The sequence below is a fragment of the Trifolium pratense genome, linkage group LG3 (genome assembly GCF_020283565.1).
Source record: "Trifolium pratense cultivar HEN17-A07 linkage group LG3, ARS_RC_1.1, whole genome shotgun sequence".
Taxonomy (NCBI): domain Eukaryota; kingdom Viridiplantae; phylum Streptophyta; class Magnoliopsida; order Fabales; family Fabaceae; genus Trifolium; species Trifolium pratense.
In genome coordinates this window covers 45719026-45740322 of record NC_060061.1, presented here as the reverse complement: position 1 = coordinate 45740322, position 21297 = coordinate 45719026, and the positions used below count along the sequence as shown (strand labels likewise).

Below are 21297 nucleotides of genomic sequence, written 5' to 3'. Positions count from 1 at the left end.
TTGAGGTAACTAAGAATATTGGCTGTGGAATCTATATAGATTATAGAACACATTTTATGAGAGGCGTGAAGACTCTTAAGCTGCAATCTAAACTTTTATGTGAAAATTAATCTCCTAAGATGTCAAAGATTTTAAATACAACGGATTACTGCAATAGGGTTAACGTTGATACTTCATATTTCCTCGTTGGCTCAAAATCGATCTCATCGTTGAACTTTTCAATCAGGGTTATGTACACCAATTAAGTCATAAATTATGACCATTAATTTAACTATCAAAATATATATATTATTACTTTACAAAATTATGATCTTTTATGTTTCGATTACACAATTGAATATATGAATAAGTTGAAATTACACAAGAACATCAAAAATACACTTGAAAGAAAAACAAATAGGCACACCAACTCCTAAAAACAAAGAATACACCACCACTTCAACCACGAGAAGACATGAATCCCCTCGGAAAGAAGAAATGACCAACCACTGAGACAAGACAGACAACAAAGGACCTCCAACCAACCCAGACTACTGAGACTCAGCTCCACACCCCAACAAACTCCAATGGCTCAGCAGAAAATAAGAGACATAACTATAAAGCATCTAATATTGTGTGACCAATAACAAATATAAATATAGAAATTAAATTCACTTTATTTTCTTTGTAGTTAGGAATATAACTTTAAGATAAACACTTGAAGACTGCAAATTTAGGCAGCAACAATTTATATAATATATCAATAATTTATTTGAGAGAATACCACCACAAATGTGGTTTCTTTTATTCAATATTTTTAATAAAATCACAAACCTCGTATAATAATAATAATAATATAAAACCCTATATTGGATTCTCAATAAATAATATCTTATGCGTAACCACTGCACATTCCATAGACACAATACTCACCAATTTCACAACGATTATTGCACTCTCCACAATGCCTCTTATCATAATATGTATCAACACACTGTCCTCTACAACATGTTTGAGTATATTTGCAATGTTTCTTGCATGCACCACAATTATGCTTATCATATCCCAAATCCATGCACTTGTTGTTGCAACATGTAGCATTCTTGGCACCGTAAAGATCACAAATCTCGTCGTCTTTGTGACAATGAATAGGTGCATTAGGGTTTTGAGCTAGGAGACGACTTACCCTCTTTGAAGGAAGAAACTTGTTTTTCTCATGGTGAATTAGTTCTTGCTCGTGTGCTCGAGAATCGTCGTGATGAATCGATGCAGTTTCCGGTTCGTTTTGTGTGATGGTATTCATTGTGATTGTGATAGACAAAGCCATGGTTATTGCTATGATGATTATTGCCTTTAGGAACCCCATGGCTTTGCCAGGTGAAAGACAAAGTTGAAAACTTAGAGGAAGATTCAGAAGAATAAGAAAAATGTGTTAGTTTTTTGTGTTTTTGATTTGTTGGTAGAAAATGAATGGGATGATATAGGGGTTTATAATAAGGTGTGTTGAGGGAGAAATTGATGCCGCAAAAGTGGTAAAAGGTGAGAGAAGCTTGCATGTTGCATGGTACAATGCATATGAGGAAGAGTATAGTTGAAATAATGCTAGTGTTTTTAATTATTTGACCTAAATAAAGTTAAAAAGCTTAAGCTACTTAATTTATATTCATATAAGTTTGCATCACTCACACACATTATAACTCATTTTAAACTTTAATATGTTTTAAAATTTTATTTAATAGTTGCTTATCTTTATAACTGTAATTTAGCAATATTTTAAATACGTCGTTAATTTTCTGCTAATTCTTTTAACGGATGAATTAGAGATATGCAATTTAGCGAGTAATTTTGAAACTCGATCAGTCGCTAAATTATATGATGCACGCGGATATTGAAAAGATACCCTTAGTATTGAAATTTGGGCGCTAAACCGATTTTTATGGTGACTGATAAAATTCGATCACTAAATCTCTGAGGGGTCATTCTCTATGACAACAAATTGAGCTAGGTATTAGTCTCAAAGTCTCAAGCATTTTTTTTTATAGTATTTTTTAGCATGACCTATATATTATTTAGTTTTTTTCCTACTATTTTCTTTGTAGTGTTTGTCCAAGCAAAAGTTTATTCTTGCAAGGATTCCAATTCCCTCGCGTATCAATAGAAGTCAAAGGGTATTTAAGACTTTTTGCCCATTACCAGCCAATATTGTTGAAATTGCATTGGGCGGCCTTAGAAATTTAGCTAACTGGTAGAATAAGTAAAGGGCATTTGCCATAAATGTTAACAACATTGAACAAAGCAAAAACTTATACTCCAGCTTTTAGATAATTTTTTTTATCATATATACAAATTATATGTTTGGTTTCTAATTAAGCTCTATGGGGACTATTAGTTGTTGGCAAATTAAGTCATGCACATATATATGTAATGTAAGTTAACTAACTTTGAAGATAGTTAAGCTAGATTACTACACGTGGACTGTGTAAACCGTACACAAAATTTGCGATTAAAAAAAAGAAGATGCAACTTAATTAATTAATATCAACTCCATATAGTAGGTTGTTTATAGGTTGTTTTTGAGTATCACAAGGGATGTTTTAGGTTTTTGCGCTTTAATTATGGCAAACGCGTTTTATTAGTTTATTGTCACTAAAAAAATTTCCAATAAAATTTAGGGCACTACTATTTACAATTAGTGATCGTATTCGAACCAATTCAAAAGCAAAACTATAAATCGAACCAATTAATGATCCAATATAAAAATCGTTGCCAAACACTCCAAATCGATGCCAACCAAATAAGAATATTGTTACGGATACGCCAAATACTTCAAATCGTTGCCAACCAAATAATGTAACGAAACCGATTGCTAATGTCACCTGTTACTAATTCTCCAAACAGAATGAAATGATTAGCAACATCAAGAAAGGGTAGGCACGTTTTCCCCATCCACTTGAAAATAATACTCCAAACCAAGGTTTTAAATTGCGGTCCGCATCCGCAATTGCGGCCGCAGTATTGCTGATGCGGTAGCCACCGCAACCGCATCGCACCGCAATTGCGGTGTGATCTTAATTCACGTGTACGGCCGCATCGTAACCGCATCACAACCGCATCGGAAGTCGCATCAGTTGTTTTCGGCGACGTTCCTTCAAATTTTCTCACCAAAAAGTAAAATTTATGAACTTCAAATCCTAATTTGTGTCAAATTAATGAAAAATCTTACTTTTAACAATCTCTCAACCGTGTATTTTTAAATACATTCAAGTTATTGTTTATAGAATAAACTAAGACTATGCAATGGTGGATAAATAGTGTAGTTACATAGTAGTTTGATTTTATATAGCTTGTGAAATTTCAAAATGATTTCACGCCGCAACAACCGCATTGCGCGTGCAGTAACCGCAATGACCGCATTCGCAACAACTGCAACCGCAACCGCATCCGCGATCGCAACCGCAATTTAAAACCTTGCTCCAAACCTGCAATATAACAGGACACTTGAAAAAAAAATATGCTTTGTGTCTTCTACATCTTTGAAGCACAACACACAACATCTATCATGATTGTTACTAATGATACTTTTACCATAAAGCCTTCCTAGTTGGTAATTTTTCAAGCAACAATCGCCATCCAAAAATACTAACTTTCGACGGTAAGTTATTCTTCCATAGAAATTTCATCGCCTTCGTCGTGTTTGTCTCCAAAACGTTACCGCCAGACCTGTTCTGCAAAATAATGTATATTGTCTTGACCGTAAAAAAACCAGCAGAATGTGGTTTCCATCGTCACCTATCGCTAGCATCCCTTCTTGGTTGAACCTGATCCAATATCAACATTAATTCCTTTTCAGATTCTGAATCGGTTGCATTTAACGGTACTGTCCACTCAAGCTTCCACGTCCAACTGACACAATCCGACTGACTCATGGTTGAAATAAGACCATCGGGCTGTGCAGATTTGATGTAAAGGGATGGAAATAAATCGCGCAAAGGTGTCGTACCTATCCATTTTTCTTTCCAAAACCGTATATCATTTCCATCACCGAGAATAGTACTGATATTTCTCCCGAATCAGTTACCTTTCTCGTCTCCACCTAACCTCCATATATCCTGCCACCAATAATGATGTAATATTACTTTGGAACTTCGAATTTTTTTTGTACTATAATGTTATTTTGGTGTTATAATTAATGTTATTTGGAAAATAGTTATAATATAGGCACAACTACATATATATTTTTTATAGACACACACATGGTTTCAAAAAATTAAAAGATAAAAAATAATAATTAATAGTGATTGATATGACCACTTTCGCTACAACATTTTGGAGTTTAGGCAACAGTTTTTTAGGCAACATTGAAAAACCGCACCCAATATAACATTGAATAAAATTATTTTATTTTTATTTTTTTCTCATCTTTGCATGTGCGCTCAAATATATTTTATTTGGGTTTGTGTCCATCTAAGAATTGCTCATGTTATTTTAGATAAACAAACTTTTATCGTATTGTGGTGTTCTTTTGGAACTTCAAGTTCTTCTTTTAGATATTTAAAATTGTAAATTTTGGAACTTCAAGTTCTTTTTTTGCATGTTTAAAATTGTTTGGTACTGAAATGTTATATTGTAAACCGCACCAACCGAACCATCCAAGCCGCATGGGTTGAGTTGGAATTGAATGACTTTTTAAAAACCAACTGAACCAAAACGAACTACATACATTTTTATTACGCGGTTAGGATGACTTTTATACTTAAAATATAATAGAATAGTCAACACTTAGTCAACAGATTGGCCAACATGCTGGCCAATCCATCTGTTAATGCCAAGCTGGCAAGTTAGAGAAAGGTGTATATACATGTGATGTGATGTTATTGAGGTAAACCTTCTAAGAGCATCATTATCCATCAAACTCACTTGCATTCTTTAAATGGGTCCTATGTATTATTTTACACTTTTCAATTATATAAACAACCCAACTACATTTTTTAAATATCCATACAATTCATTACAAACTCTAAAATGGGTCCCACTTTAACTCACAAAATACCACAACAACTAGCTTTTTATCCAACGTGGCACATTACAACCGTTCCTTTGCAGACACACGACATTAAGTTTGAGAACGCTTTGCACAAGTGAAATATCTATAAACTCTGACACAGTGGTTATTGAAAGTTGTGAAAACACGGTCATATAACACCGATGTGTATGCTCTAACAAACTCTATCTTATAAGCCAGCTTAGCATAACAACTTATAGACTCTTCTAACTAGCCTGTCAGCTTGGCACTAACTGATTGGCCAACGTGGCACACATGTTGCCATCTTGGCAATCTATTGACTAAGTGTTGACTACTCTATTAAAATCGAACCAAGCAACACCAGCGAACACCCCTATATATACAATTACAAAGGTAGATATTGTTCGGAGAACCCGAGTTCGATTTCTAGGTGGAATAATTATTTGCCTAGACTTATTAACCTTGCGGCCGAACTCTGTGTTACTACAGTCCCTTCCTCTAATTAATAATTTGCGTGAATGTTGTTGTGACTTTTGACTTTCTCTACACAAATGTGGAAGAAAATTTTAAAATGGTTGAATGTGGAGTTTATGCCCTTTGAGGAAGATTGGATTCATTTTAACAACTTTGATTCATCTTTTGTGTTCTTTTATTGGTTTAATGACCCATTAGTATGCCTCAAAACATATAACCGAATTTCTTGAATCGTAAGAGTTGAGTACACTTTGTGCTCGTTATAATATAACATAAAAATATATATATATAATTCGAATGAAACTTTTTACTGCAAGTCATTTTATTGACTATATGACTTAAACAACTTTTTAGTTGGGTTGATATGTTATTCGCAATTCTGATATGTTTGTGAACCGACCTAACGATCGTAGTTAATGTGACTAGCTCCTTCTCACCAAAATAAATTATTTAGATGCCCTTTGTTATCGACTGTAAACTTAGAATAAAAAAGGTGGTCATTTTTTGCTTTGTGTACGACAAGTTCTAACCCCGTATAAATGCAATCCATATACAAACATTCTATCGGCTTCATTCAATGAACTATATTTGGGTACGTATCATGTGAACATGTGTGGATGGAGTTAACTCATGGTTTGTGACCGGACTAATTCACTAAATAAGCGTCCTTACTCTTTTTAACTCCATATCGAATCATAGCTTGACAACCTGTTCGTTTCAATCCCATGGGCTCTCTAACATGATCATCCCACTCCAATGGAATTGTAGCTCGATTGGTAGTAGAAATGAATTTAACATGTAATGGAACTCTTGAGTACGAGGTTCGATTCCCACGGAAGAAATTAAAAAAACTCTACTAGAGAGGGGAGTAGAGAAGATGGTGAGGTAAGTGTCGGGATCGCCTACTAAATACGTGAAAAAGGGGTCCGAGTAATTACATGCCAAATTAGCGTCAAACAATGATTAAGTTGAGAGATAATTCCGTATAAACAAAAGATTGAAACAAAAATGAAACAAGTCGGGCAGCATAGCCAGCTCTCAATTGAACCAATGGAAAACCTTATACCAAACTTGAAGTGAAAATGCACATGTTATAAAAAGTTGACACGCCAACTCCTTTTCTAGGTCACATATAACACACTTATTGATCCTTCCAAAATCCTTAAAATAACCAAAATTATTTGAAAATACCACCAAAATATGTTGTTTTCTTTTATTGTATAAATAAATACTTAATAAACTCATACATATACCTTGTATAGTAATATGATCATAGATCAATTGTCAAAAATTAAAAATATAAGACCGTATATCTATATATTGGATTCTCAATAAATAATATCTTATGCGTAACCATCGCACATTCCATAGACACAATATTGACCAATTTCACAACGATTATTGCACTCTCCACAATGCCTCTTATCATAGTTTGTATCAACACATTCACCTCTACAACATGTTTGAGTATATTTGCAATGTTTCTTGCATGCACCACAATTATGCTTATCATATCCCAAATCCATGCACTTATTGTTGCAACATGTAGCATTCTTGGCACCGTAAAGATAGCAAATCTCGTCGTCTTTGTGACAATGAATAGGTGCATTAAGGTTTTGAGCTAGGAGACGACTTACCCTCTTTGAAGGAAGAAACTTGTTTTTCTCATGGAGGATTAGTTGTGGTTGCTCTTGTGAAAGAGAATCGAGGTGAATCGATGCCGGTTTCGATTCGTGCGTAATTGTTTTCATTGTGATTGTGATAGACAACCCTATGGTTATTGCTATGATGATTATTGCTTTTAGGAACCCCATGCCTTTGCCAATTGAAAGAGAAAGTAGCACTTAGAATAATTAAGAAGGAAGAGAATGAAAAATAATGTGTTATTATTTTTTGTGATTAACTTAGTTTTTGTTGGTATGAAATGAAGGGGGAGATATATATAGGGGTTTATAATGTGTGTTGGGGGAGAAGTTGACCCTAGAGGTGCTTGTTTGCATGGTACATGCATGAGGAAAAAGAGTATAGTGGAATCAATTAGAGTTTTCTATTATTTGACCTTAAAACTTAAAAAGCTTAAGCTACTTAATTATGTATATATATATAATAATTTCAAGCACCTCCAATATCTCTTATTTAAAATTTTAATGTTTTTGTTATATTAAAATAATTTTTTACAAGTTATATTAAAATAAATTAATGCCTATGTATATTGTCCATAATATCCTTTGTTCCCATGACTTCATCATATGAAGCATGTGGATCATGATATTGTCGGCTTTAATACTCTCTTTAATACCCACTTTTTAATTTCAATTCGGGTCCTTCTCATTGTAAAAATATGTAAAATTATAAAATTCATGTGAACTTCACTCAAATAAAGATTGAATGTTAGAGAAATTCCTAGTGTTTTACTCAAAGGGTATTTAAGACTTTTTAGCATAACCGGGCAATAATAATGAATTTGTAATGTTAAAGAAATTGCTAGTGTGTTTTACTCAAAGGGTATTTAAGACTTTTTAGCATAACCGTCCAATAATGATGAATTTGTAGGGATGCTTTTGTACTGATTCATGTTCAACTTTTGAGCACATTTTGGCTTGTTGAAAAAAAAAAAACTTTTGAGCACATATATAATTTGGCAAAACCTCCACAATTACCCTTTTAAAAGGTGAATAGTTGTTTTCCGCTATGATGTAAGTTTGAACTTGACTATGTTATAAGGGTTGGAGGACTCCCTAATATTTTCATTTAATAATATTATTTTGTTTTTCTAAAAAAATAATACTTCATTGAACAAAATATTTAGCTAACTGCTAAAATAAGTAAAGTGCTTTGCCATAAATGTTAACAAACATATTGAACAAACTGAACCCATAATTAAACACAGCTTCCATACGCTTCGTGTTTAACTTGAAAATTAGATAAGTTAACAAAGTTAATTCAAATTAGGTGTTGTTCCTAACTCTAGAGGGATTATATTGACCATTTTTTTTAGTTCGCAAATTAAGTTATATGCATATATCTTAGGCAAGTTAATTAAGCTTTAAGAAATTAAGCTAGATTACTAAAAGTTGATTTGTAAACCACACACAAAATGTGGAATTAAAAAAAGATTAGGCAACTTAATATCAGCTCCAAATGAATATAATAGGTCGTTAATAGGTTGACCTTATGAACCATAAAAAAAAGGTTGACCTTGAATATTGGTCCCATTTTAATTTACTCCCTCCTGTTCTTTTTAAAAGGAACACTTTGAAAAAATCACACAGACCAATGAAGCACATTTAATATAGTTATTTTCATTTAATACTCTTATAAATTTAAATTTATTCCATGTATACCTTTATTTAATTACTCTTTAACTTACTTATTTTTAAATTCTCTCTCATAATAAATAAGGGCATAATTGAACATTTAAAACATTTGAAAATTGGTCAAAGTTTCTTATAAAAAGGACCAAATTTTTTGCCCTAATTGTTCCTTATAAAAAGGACCGGAGGGAGTATTAATTATATACTTTTTTTTTTTACTAGTACCAGGGATCTTTTTGGGTGTTTTCGCTTGCAGCGGTTTTGCGTTTTAAAATAAAACGTATTTTTTTTCTTTATTTTATACGTATAAACCAAAAAACAAACGTAAAATGTAAATAAACCTATCCATTAATACGCGGACACGATAGTCCTGATTCACTGGCACATACAATTCTAGCGATATTCTTCAAATAATTTTTTGAAAAGACACGTAATCAAATAAATTACGAACATTCAGATTTTTCAGAAAAAAAATATATTTTTTTTATAAGAAAATCTATTTTTTTATCTTACTTGTGTTTGTTTCAATCATTTTAGTAAAAAAAATTATTTTTTTTATCAAAATGAGAATCTATTTTCAATAGCTTTTATCAAAATTCATTTTTTAATCACTCATCATCCCTCACCATCTTATAAAAAAAATAGATTTTATGATTGTAAACAAATAACAAATAGCTTTAGATTTTCTTTACAAAAAATTTCTAGATTTTTTTCAAAAAAATCTATTTTTTTAAAGCTGAAACAAACAGACCTTACATTTTGTTACATACACAAATCGTAAAATAAGTATTTAAGAAATAATTAAATAACATTTATTTTTCAAATTATTAAATGATATAATAGTTTTTATGAGTGTGACCAAATACAATTTATTTTGTCACGTGACCATTTAAGAATATTTGTGAATTCTATTATATGAGATATTTATATGGCTTAATTAGTAAAATTATTCCTTAAAGATATTTTTGGTTTCACATTGGTCCCTTAAAGAAAAAAAAAGTTTGAATAGATCCCTTAAAGAAAAAAAAGGTCCGTATAGGTTCTTAAAGACATCTCCGTTAATCAATTTGGTCTCGGAAAGGACCAAACTGATTAACGGAGATGTCTTTAAGGGACCAAACTGATTAACGGATATGTCTCTAAAGGACCTATTCAGACCTTTTTTTTTAAGGGACCTATTCGGTCCTTTTTTCCTTTAAGGGACCAATGTAAAACCAAAAATATTTTTAAGGGACCATTCTACTGATTAACCCTATTTATATAATCTAATGCCAAACGCGGTTGTTTTCAATTTCATTGCCAAGCGTGTATTTAGTTTATTACTCCATTATTCAAATATACCTTTAAATATGATACTAAGGTCAGATTTGGATCTCTCTAATTTTTTTCTCTCAGGTTATCAATCTCTTCTTTTTCTAATTTAACTAATGGTTGAAAAATCACAAATAGCAAAATTAAAAAAAAAAAAAAAAAAACCTTAAAAACAGAGAATAAAAGTTAGTCATGCTAAAATTACTACATGACCAACTTGAGAGAAAACTTGAAGAGAATCTAAATCATACTAAGACCGCTATAAGATGATTCTAAAAACATTAATATGGTATCAAACCATTCTAATATGAATATGACACTAGAATCATTCTTAAATCAAAAGGACAATGTATACTATGACCATGGGAGGTGGAGAGTGTGGCTCAATTGTTGGCTTCCATTGATAATTTGACCATTTCTCATGAGGAAGATAAATGGTGATGGAATGTTATTCTGGAGGGATGTTTTTCGGTGAAACCCGCTTTTGACGTGCTTCTTAAGGAGATTGTCCCGGGACCTTTGCTTAGCCCGTGGGAGTCAAAGATTTTTACTAGTATTTGGACTAGTTCGGCTCCGTCCAAGGTGATTGTTTTTTCATTGCAACTTCTTCACGATCATATCCTGACAAAGGAAAATTTTCTTTTGAGAGGAATTATTAATGATATTTCGGAAGGTTGTTGTGTTTAGTGTGAGGTTGCTCTGGAATCTTCTAGTCATTTATTCCTCCATTGTAAAGTGGCTCATGTGGTTTGGTATGTGATTTTTAAGTGATTAGGGGTGGTGCTTGTCATTCCTTCAAATTTTCTAATTCTTTTTTAGTACTTTGGAGAAGTGACTTTGACTAAGAAATCTCGAAAAGGGTTTCGATTGGTGTGGCATTCGGTTATTTGGGCTATTTGGAAAGCTAGGAATAACAAGGTTTTTAATAATATGGAGGTGATGCCTTTAGACATTATTGATGAGATAAAGGTTTTGTCGTGGAAATGGAGTTTGGAGAGGTTGAAAATTTCACCTTGCCTATTTTATTAATGTATTAGGGAGCCCGGTATTTGTATGAATAGTCGATAGTGTTTTTCACCTTGTTTTTTTTTTTTGTGCTGTTTTTGTTCTTAGGCCTGACGTTTTTTCTCTTTGTTTTGGAGGGGTGGTGCTTTGTCTCAGGTTAGAGCTTTATGGCCACTTCTTTTGTTTGTATTTTTCTTTCCCTCTCTTAGCTCTTCTTGTGCTTTGATTGATGGTTAATAATAATGTTTGTTATTCAAAGGGTTTGGGTTTGTATATTATTAAGTTTGTGTGATTCCAAAATTAAATCAAAAAAAAAAAAATCACTTAATCGAGCTCCACCTCATAATCCCATAATTAGAAAGTCACCCCTCGGCTTTCAGGCCACCAGAGAAAAGACCAACCTAGGGACGGAACCGGAAAAAATCATTGAGGGTGACGAAAATATAACACTTAATAAATAACATCAACCATAACTAACATCTATTATTTTATAATTGCATACATCTTAGTTTAATGACAAATAAAAAACATATATCCATGTACCAAAAAAAACAAAATTTTATGTTTCTCAAATTTTATGTTTTATTTCAAAACTAACCCTTGACTAGCATGATAAATATTTCTCTCTAATTAATGCATTAGCATTGAAATAAACCTCCGAACTACATTAGACGGTTCAGTGGCCGGATAATATACTCTGTTTTTCTAAAAGAAACTAAACTATTTAGGAATATACTCGGTGAACAAGCTGATTATTTCTTTACTGGTTAGGGGTTAAATTAAAATAATTAATAAATATAGTAGTATTATTTTATAACCTCTATAAAAGAATGAGTGGACAATGAGAAGGGTGGCAAACTATATAAAAAAAAATTAATGGCAGGGTGGCGATATATATGGGTGCATAAGGATGGTGTAGTAGGTAGTAGTATATATAAAGGGTGGTGACCGCCCCTTTTCATCAGTACCTAGTTCCGTCTCTGCACCAACTTAGCTCAAAAAGATGCTAAACACCAACTTCTGATCTCGAATCAAAAGCGATCACTATCAGCTCATCAGAATTTAAAAACAGCTCCATAAAGTGCAAGTGCAAGGCTTATGGGACAAAAGTAAAATGAGAATCGGTCCAAACTGAACTGATTACACCTCTATTTTTTAGACCTTGCAAAAAGTACTTGTAGTAAATTATAACTATAAGTAAAAAAAAATTGTCTAGTAGTCTAATAGATAGAAATTTTACCTTAAAGGTAAATAAGTGGAATCTCTGAAATTCGAACTCTGACTCTGAGTATAAAATATGATGTCCCTACTAACTGAGTTAAGCTCAAGGCGACAAAAAATTATAAGCTTTATTAATCATCATATTTAATAAAAACTAATATGTTTTTTTTTACCAATATTTAATATATTTCAATTAAATTTGTACTGTGTCAAGAGACACAGCGCAAGAATTGCTCTTCAACCAGCTATATTAAGGAGAGAGGGTCTGTCGACTAGGTAAGTCAATAAAATGAGGCCACTAAAAAATACTAGTATAATTAAATTCCAGTCAAAAAAAGATTCTTTGGAAGAAAGTTCAGGAAAAAAAAAACAAAATAAAGCATGCTGGTGAAGTTTTGTATTTTAATATTTCGTTGATATTTTTGATATTCTAAAGTCAGATTGATGTCTCTCTCTTTCTCGAAGTTTTTTATAAAATAAAGTTTAGGAGTGGTGAATTTAAGAGGTTCAACATGGTCAAGTCTTCGACTCGATGTTTAAAAAAAATAAAGGGGATGTAATGGATTAAGATTTTAAAAGATTTCATAAAATTTTATTGAATTTGTGGAATTTTAAAAAATACTCATGGACTCAAAAAAGTTTAAATCCATAAAACACTTACTAAGAAAAGTCACCTATTCCGCAAAGAGAACAAAAAGCGACCTACACACTTAGATAAAAGGGACAAATCATTTAAATTGCCTTGGAGTAGATCTTTTTCTCGAATTTCTTCGAAGTTTAGTTAGATTTTGAATAGGTTTATCTTCCATATTTGCATACATGACCAATTGTTTACCATACTCCAAAGTTTTTCTTGCTTCTTATTTAGAAGTCCTTGTGAGAGCTTTCTTATGAATTTAAATTATTAAAAACTTGCCCTTATTTATATATTAATTATATCTGGTACTTATTGTTTTTAATCAAAGAGAGCTTATTATTTGCATATAAATCAATCATACAAAAAACACACATTTTCCTTCCTGCAATAGTTGACTTATAGATTTGTGTCACTTTCAATTTTCAATGTGATATTAATTGGAGTTTTTCAATTGTATAATCTAATATTACATGCATAATGTAATATCTTCCATTTACATTGTATAATATATATATATATATATATATATATATATATATATATATATATATATATATATATATATGTGTGTGTGTGTATTTTATGTTATATACAAATACTTTTTTGTTTGAAGGAATACAAATATTTGATAAGAGGTAAAGTATACATATATAGTAAAAGTATGATTCTTGTTTTTTTTCTTCCTATATTTATTGGTATGAAATTCCTAAGGTGACTAATTTCTATAAAGAAAAACCGTGAAATTTATTTATTTATTTATATTTCTTAATTTCTTAATACGTTTGAAATAGTCGAATGGATTGATTATTATGGTAAGACAATGGATGACAAATAAATTAACTAATTAACTAATATATATAAAGTTGTTGTTGACTACATATTATTAAATCATGTCTCAAACACATGTCCTCCCTCCAACAATTTTCTCCTTTGTTTACCAAGAAACCCTATGAAAAATTGCCATGTGGACAATATTACGCATCATCTTACCTCATTTTCACTAATCTTTATTATTATTCATTATTCATAATCACAAGTACTTTCTTCTCCTCACACAACTAATATTTGGTCTTAGTCCAACTTAACCATTTTTGTTGCCGAGTCCATTGCATCTCACAAACTCTTGACTTCAAACCCTCTCTCTTATTATCTCCACACACACATTTTCTTTAAAACAAATTTGTGAGAATGAAAAATGAAGTTAGAGTTAGATGACTCTCCTTTGATACTCATCTAACCACTTTCTTTGTCCCTCAAACACCTTTCTCCATAATAATTATATATATAATTATATAATATTATTTTTATATCATCTCACAATTATGGAAGAAGAAGATATTGCTAATAATGTTGAAGTTCCACATTCTTCTTCTCAAGTCATGTCATTTAATGGAAAAAGACTAATCATGGATGAAGTTGATTTCTTTGCTCAGAAGAAAATGAGTCCAGTTCATCATGACCAAAGGATGGAGCATCATCACGTAGATGTATAACAAGAAATTAATTACTCATAATTATTTGATTAATTTCCTTTCATTTTTTCATTTTGCATTTCAATATTTTTTACTATAAAATTAAACCTTATTTGGCTTCTTGTTTTGTTTTGTTTTTTTTTAGACTAGTACTAGTACTTTGGATCTTCTCACAAAGATTTCTCTTTGCAACAAATCAACAATGGATGATGGAGAATATTCCGAAGCAACAATTAGGAACAAAAATGAGGTATGTTTTTCTTGGTTTGCATTTATGTATGTATAGTTTTGGTTTTATGAAATTATATATATACATGTTAGAATGATTATTTTCATAATTGTAACAACTTTAAAGCTTTATATATCTTTCTATAATCCATCATGTCTCACTCTTGTTTCGCATTAAGCTTAAAATCTCATAGTATATTGGTTTGTTAAATGACTACAACAATGATATAGGTGTAGGACATTCATCACTCTATTATATAAGGGTTGAAATGGATCGCAACAAGAGACATATTGAAATATATAAAACACAATCACACTATACAAGAATGTATCGTGCAACTGAAAAGATCCATAAACTTGATACCTTAAAATTTTGAGTAAAGATATAGTGTCAAAGTCTCCAAATAGTACTCTAGTCCTATATATTAATTCAACCCAGTAGGGCTCCACCTCATGGCCTAACATTAAGTAAGTGGATAGAGGTTCATCCCTAACTCTCACATAAGAAAAAAACTCAGGGAGGGAGAACCCATTTTGTGTGTTGAACAAGTTCTCCACAGAGGTTACTCACCATTAAACGGCGGTGAGATTATTCATTGCTAATATGTAATGACACCACTATATCACTACACTATTTACATACTAAACTATTAAGAGTAAGATTATTCATTGCATCGATCCGACATATATTGAAGGATGTTTGAATTACACACTTGAGAAACTATATTAAGAGTAAGATTATTCATTGCATCCAACATATATTTGAATTTAGGTTCATAAATATTAATTTTTGGTGAGAAAATTTAAAAGAATATGATCGAAATTGTCTGATATATATATGCGGTTATAATTCGACCATACACATGATTAAAAATCGCACCATAATTGTTATACGTTGTGGTAACTACCGCATTAGTAATACTGCAGCTGCAATTCCAAATGCAGACTTATAAAACCATTGTATATACCCTCTTGTACTTCCTTCATCCCTAATTATAAGCACCCTTTTAAAGATAAAATTTGTCCTTAAATATACGTTTCTTTTCTATTCCTTAGACACATTTATTATTATTTTTTCAAACATAATCTTACTGTTCATTGGAATACGAAAAGTCAACTATAAATATATCTCTTTACAAAGAACAATTTAAGTTGTAATACCCAAAAAATAGTCATTTATTACTCCCTCCGTCCCGGAATATAAGCAAAAAAAAAGTTTTCACACTTATTAAGAAACTCTAAATTTTATTAAAACAAACAATTGAGTTTCCCGTATTACCCTTGTTATAATTACTTCTTGTTAATGGAAAAAATTAGCTTTTTGAATGATGAAAGCTAAAAAGTCATATTGAAAGAAGCTAACTACCCAAAAGTTTATTGGGAAACTAAACAATAGTGAATTATGACGAAGGGTAATTTTGTAACTTTAGTATTAAAAAAGTTGTTTTTTGCTTATATTTTGGGACATCAAAAAGAGGTTTTTTTTGCTTATATTACGGGACGGAGAGAGTACATTACAAACTTTTCTTAATATGCGTGAAAAATTTAAATGAGACTTATATTAAGGAACGAAGGAAGTATTAAGGTCAAGTGACCCTTGTACTTCATTTGTTTTAATATAATCTTTTTCCTTTAAAAATAAGGCGTCCTTTTTTTATTTCCCTTGTATTAAGACTATATTTTTTCTTGTGCATGTTATACAGTGTGCTGCTTTGGTAGCTGAATTGCACCAAATGAATGTTGAAAATCAACGTTTGAAAGAGCTGGTTGATAAGCTGAGAATTGATTGCAATACCCTAGAAGAGCATGTTCTGCAGTTGAAGCAAAAACAGTATAAACAAGAGGTAGTTCTATTCTTTTTTTAAAATCAACTATTCTATATACAGATTTAATTCAAAAAAAAAATTACAGAGTATAAAAGTAAAAACAATGTATATTTACAAGGACCGGTTATATTTAAAATCAAGAAATTATTATAGCATCATTATATGTTAGCCAGAGGCGGCTTGGAGGCATGTGCGAGGTGTGCGACGGCATAGGGCCTCAATTCAAAATTTTGAAATCCTATAATATTACTTATATATTATTTATACCTATAAAATATCATATGTATATTAATAGATTAATTTTTAGGCCCTAAAATAATAGTTATATATTGTTAATGTTCATAAATATCATATGAGTATCAATATATTAGTTATCTATACTCGTAAATATAGTTCTAGTCCATTTTAATTTTTGCATAAAATTTAATCTTAAATTATGATGTTCATTTTTTATGTTATATACAAAGTTAATTATTTTGTATATTTCTTGTTCCATTTAATTTAATGCAAGATTTAATATTGATAATTTATATGTTTACAAGAATGTTTTTTTATATTATATGCAATTTAAATCGATAATTTTTTTATTTTTATTAAGGGGCCACTTTTATATTTGGTACAGAGTCTCCTAAAACTCGGAGACGCCCCTGATGTTAGCTTGCTAGTTTATTGACTAATATATGGATTTAGTTTTGTATAGATTAATGATGAAGCAACTGAAGATAAGAAAAGGAAAAACATGGTTGAGTTGATGGAGTGTGATAAAAAGACTCAAAAGATTTGCAACAATGGAGTTATACAAGAGAAGATGGAGAAGGATGATAATGAGATTCCACAAGCTATGAAAGGATTTCCAGGGTGGCTCTCAAACAATGTTTCAAGGTTGAATTCTTTCAAGGGTGTTGATGATCAAGGAACAGAATCAATGATTAAAAAAGCTCGTGTATCAGTTAGAGCAAGATCAGAAGCTACTATGGTTAGTGTTAAATTAATAAATTGTTTTTTAATTTATGTCTTCAAAATAGATTATTATATACTTAAAAATTGTCCAAAAAAATATGACTAAAGTCGTTCTCTGAAGTCCCTATATATGAACGTAGTTCAGTAGGTAGGGACATCACATTTTATATACAAGGACAGAGGTTTATACCTAGACGCTCCACTTATTACTTTTAAAAGGTGGAATTTATAGCTACTAACTAGACTACTTGAAAGTAAAAAAAGTCGTTTTGAAAGTAGAAGTTCACCAAAATCGTCCTCCTTATTATAACATCTGAGATTGTGACATGTTCAGTATTAGTTTGACAAAAACAGAAAAATATTTGCACGTCTCAAAACTCAACACGTTTATTTTCTCTTATATTTGTCAAACCAATCGTGTCGCCGTTTAAGTTGTTTGGACAATTTTCGGATATCGGTCTACAATGGCAAATCTATTGAAGAGCAACAACAATATTGTGCCATGAATTTTAATTACTGTTGGACTAATTTTCTTTTTTATCAATTGATGTATCACAGATTTCAGATGGATGTCAATGGAGAAAATATGGACAGAAGATGGCAAAGGGAAATCCATGTCCAAGGGCTTATTATCGTTGCACAATGGGGACTGCTTGTCCAGTTCGGAAACAAGTATATACAATCTCTCTACCTTATATGAAATTTTATGTACTTTCTTCTATGTTAAGATTAATTTAGCTAAAATATGCACATAACCTAGTTCAATAATTCCAAAAAAAAAAAATTAATAGAAGTTTAACTTTAACCCTTATTTTTGTGTCTTGGAATTAAAATGACTTATTAGTCCGACATTGATTAGAAATGAGTTAAATGAAAGATCTATAAAAGAGGTGACATATATATACCCGATGCCTTAAGATTTTTTATAGAGATATAGTTTCAAAGTCTTTTGATCGTCCTAGTCTTTAGTCCGTTGTTACTCACATTGCTCCTTCAAACTCTCCAACAAGAAGTATCAAAGCTTAATGGGAAATATGAACGATTCTGTCTACAAATCTTTGTATTGAAAGTCTTCCTAACGTACCACCAGGTGGCTTGTTTCATTGGTTTGTAACAACGATTGTGATGTAAAAGCATTTATGCAAAATTAATCAAGATATACTAGTTTCATAAACCTGAGTAGAAATGAATCAACCAAGACATTAGACTCAACTCAAGTGGTTAATGACCTCCCTCTAAGACGAATTGTTCTGAGAACCCGATTCGATTCCTGGTGGGAAATTTTTTTTGAAATGGATCAATCTAAAATTAATTTACTTCAACTAATTTTATTTGGTTCTAATATAAATGTTACATGGAATGTTTGTTTCTTTATATATAGGTACAAAGGTGTGCTGAAGATAAAACTATATTAGTACAAACATATGAAGGACAACATAACCATGCTCTACCACCAACAGCAAAAGCAATGGCATCAACAACATCAGCAGCAGCATCACTTCTTCTTTCAGGACCATTAACAAGTGCAGATGGTTTAATAAATCCAACAATCTTAGAAAGTGCATCAATCCCTGGTTCACATAACATGGCAACACTTTCAGCTTCAGCACCATTTCCAACTATTACATTAGATCTCACTGAAGAAGCTACTAAAAATTCGTCACAACAAAGTCAATTTAATCTCATTCAACCAATTTTGGCTCAGAAGTTTATGTCATCATTAAATGTTTCTGGAATGGAAAATGCTTCATTTGCTGATACAGTTAGTGCTGCAACTGCTGCTATGACTTCTGATCCGAAATTCACAACTGCTCTTGTTGCTGCCATAACTTCCATCATTGGAAATTCAAATTCAAATAATAATGGTACTGCAAATGGTACAAGTGGAGACCAATAAAGCAACAATGCTTAACTATTCGACTTCAATTGCAAATTGCAATATCGGACATGGTTTTAAATTGCAGTCTGTAATCGCAAATGTGGCTGCTAATAACGGTTTTTGAGGTCTCTGCAACGGCATCGCATTGTGGTTGCATTTATCAGTATTTTACCGCAATAAAAAGGTTCGCATCAGAATTGTTATCACAACTGCAATTTAAAACCATGTTTGGAATGCGTAGTTTATGATTTTTTTCATGTCTTGTTGGGTAGATGAAAGGGAAAAAAAATTGTCATTCTTTTGTATTAGAAGGACCTCACATTGATTCATTGTTGTCTTTACTATTCATTTGAACTATGCTTTGGTTCTAGAATTAGAACATCTCATCTTTGATTATATCTTGAATGAAATTGAGTCCAATGTCAATAATTCATTGGTAGCTAAAGATGAATTAGTAGCATCTTTCTCAATTCCAAAGAGTTTCATTAGAGTCTAGAAATGTTAAAAGCTGATCAAAGTCGTGTGGAACAGCAAATTCGGCCTCAAAGACTCGTTTTGCTGATTTATAGCTCACGATAACAAACATAGTTAGAATCTAAGCACTTGTTGGGTCACGAGGGGACAGCCGAGAATCATCTACATTAGGCTCAGAACAATACAACTAAGCAATGCATGACTTTAACTCACCTCACACTTGCCACAACGGCACTATGAGATAGAGAAAACTTCTTGGATTCGACCAGAAAACGCCGCGTAATAGGGGACTAAGACAAAATCGGGGGCGCCACGTACACACGACAACAATCACAATTGCACACATTACGCACGAGTTTAGCTCAAGGATGAGTCTCATATAGGTCACGTTCATGGCCAATAGGATTACCTGATTTGAATCTTTTGTTTAAAAAATGGAGAATGCAATTACTAAAGTTTTGGTGTATAAATATTCAAATAATATCAACAATTCTAAAAAGAAGTGCAATTATGTCATTAGTTTACTCCAAAACTATAATAATGGACATTTCCATTTCTTTTGAGAAATGGAGAGGATCTCTACTCGCGCAAAAGATATATATTTACGCTAAAAAATATGAGTTTATCTATACCAATATATAAAGAGGATACAAAAAATTTTGGTGTGGACTTTTCATAATACCAACACTAACTTTGACTTTTTTTTAGTAATTAGTAACAAAAATCTTTTATTAACAATCTCACCATAACATAAGATGTGTTTTTATAACATGAGACATTTTTTTTTGACATAAGTTTGCATAATAGACACAGACACGTGCGGAACGCTAATTTCTAATAAATGTTTTGGTTTTTTTTTTTATCTTTTACTTTTTTTAATATATAATTTGGTGATTTTCTATTATCCAATTGGAGTTTTTTTATTGAGGCTCTTGTATCAAAAATTGAGGCTGTAAGTTTTACTTTATAGTTATTGTCAAAAAAAAAAGTTTTACTTTATAGTAGTAGTACTTAAAAAAATATAAACCTAAAAAAAAAACTTAAAAATTTTATATTTTTTTACAGAAAAAAAATATAAATATATAAAGAGTTTAAACTAATTAGATAAAAAATCTTAAAAAATGGCAAACACATTTCATGATTAAGTTCTTAAAAAATGGCTTTACAATTTCATGATTAAGCTTTGACAAATGGTGTTCAAGTATTTAATGTCATAAGTATGGGTTGAAGGCTTCAAGCCAATGAGCCATTGCATTGTGGGATCAAATGGATCATCAATTTCGAAAATATTTCGATAATATCAATGGCCATTTATCACAAGTCGTCAATATAGTTTGTAAATGGATTGCCGCATTTTGCATTTCGGGGATATTTTGGGCACAATTAGGGTTTTTAGAAGGGTTAAGTGACTATCCAACATTTTGAAAATAAAGAATAAGGGATGTTAAGGATAATTCGTCAATAGAGATTGTAAATGGTTTGGCGTGTTTTGAG

General features: G+C 31.4%; 3 protein-coding genes across 3 annotated transcripts; 1 reads left to right on the top strand and 2 right to left on the bottom strand.

Annotated features, from left to right (window-relative positions):
• Window positions 1-345: 345 nt before the first annotated feature.
• Window positions 346-1429, bottom strand: LOC123916826 (stigma-specific STIG1-like protein 3). The gene has a single exon (XM_045968387.1). The coding sequence runs from the start codon at window positions 1343-1345 to the stop codon at window positions 872-874; it is 474 nt and encodes a 157-aa protein (XP_045824343.1). The 5' UTR covers window positions 1346-1429; the 3' UTR covers window positions 346-871.
• Window positions 1430-6801: 5372 nt separating this feature from the next.
• On the bottom strand, window positions 6802-7364 carry LOC123918303 (stigma-specific STIG1-like protein 3). Its single transcript, XM_045970310.1, has one exon. The coding sequence runs from the start codon at window positions 7288-7290 to the stop codon at window positions 6820-6822; it is 471 nt and encodes a 156-aa protein (XP_045826266.1). The 5' UTR covers window positions 7291-7364; the 3' UTR covers window positions 6802-6819.
• Window positions 7365-14033: 6669 nt separating this feature from the next.
• On the top strand, window positions 14034-19738 carry LOC123918977 (probable WRKY transcription factor 31). The gene is made up of 6 exons (XM_045971189.1): window positions 14034-14451; window positions 14582-14686; window positions 16368-16508; window positions 17191-17466; window positions 18009-18122; window positions 18832-19738. The coding sequence occupies exons 1-6, from the start codon at window positions 14287-14289 to the stop codon at window positions 19345-19347; spliced, it is 1317 nt and encodes a 438-aa protein (XP_045827145.1). The 5' UTR covers window positions 14034-14286; the 3' UTR covers window positions 19348-19738.
• The last annotated feature ends 1559 nt before the right edge of the window (window positions 19739-21297 follow it).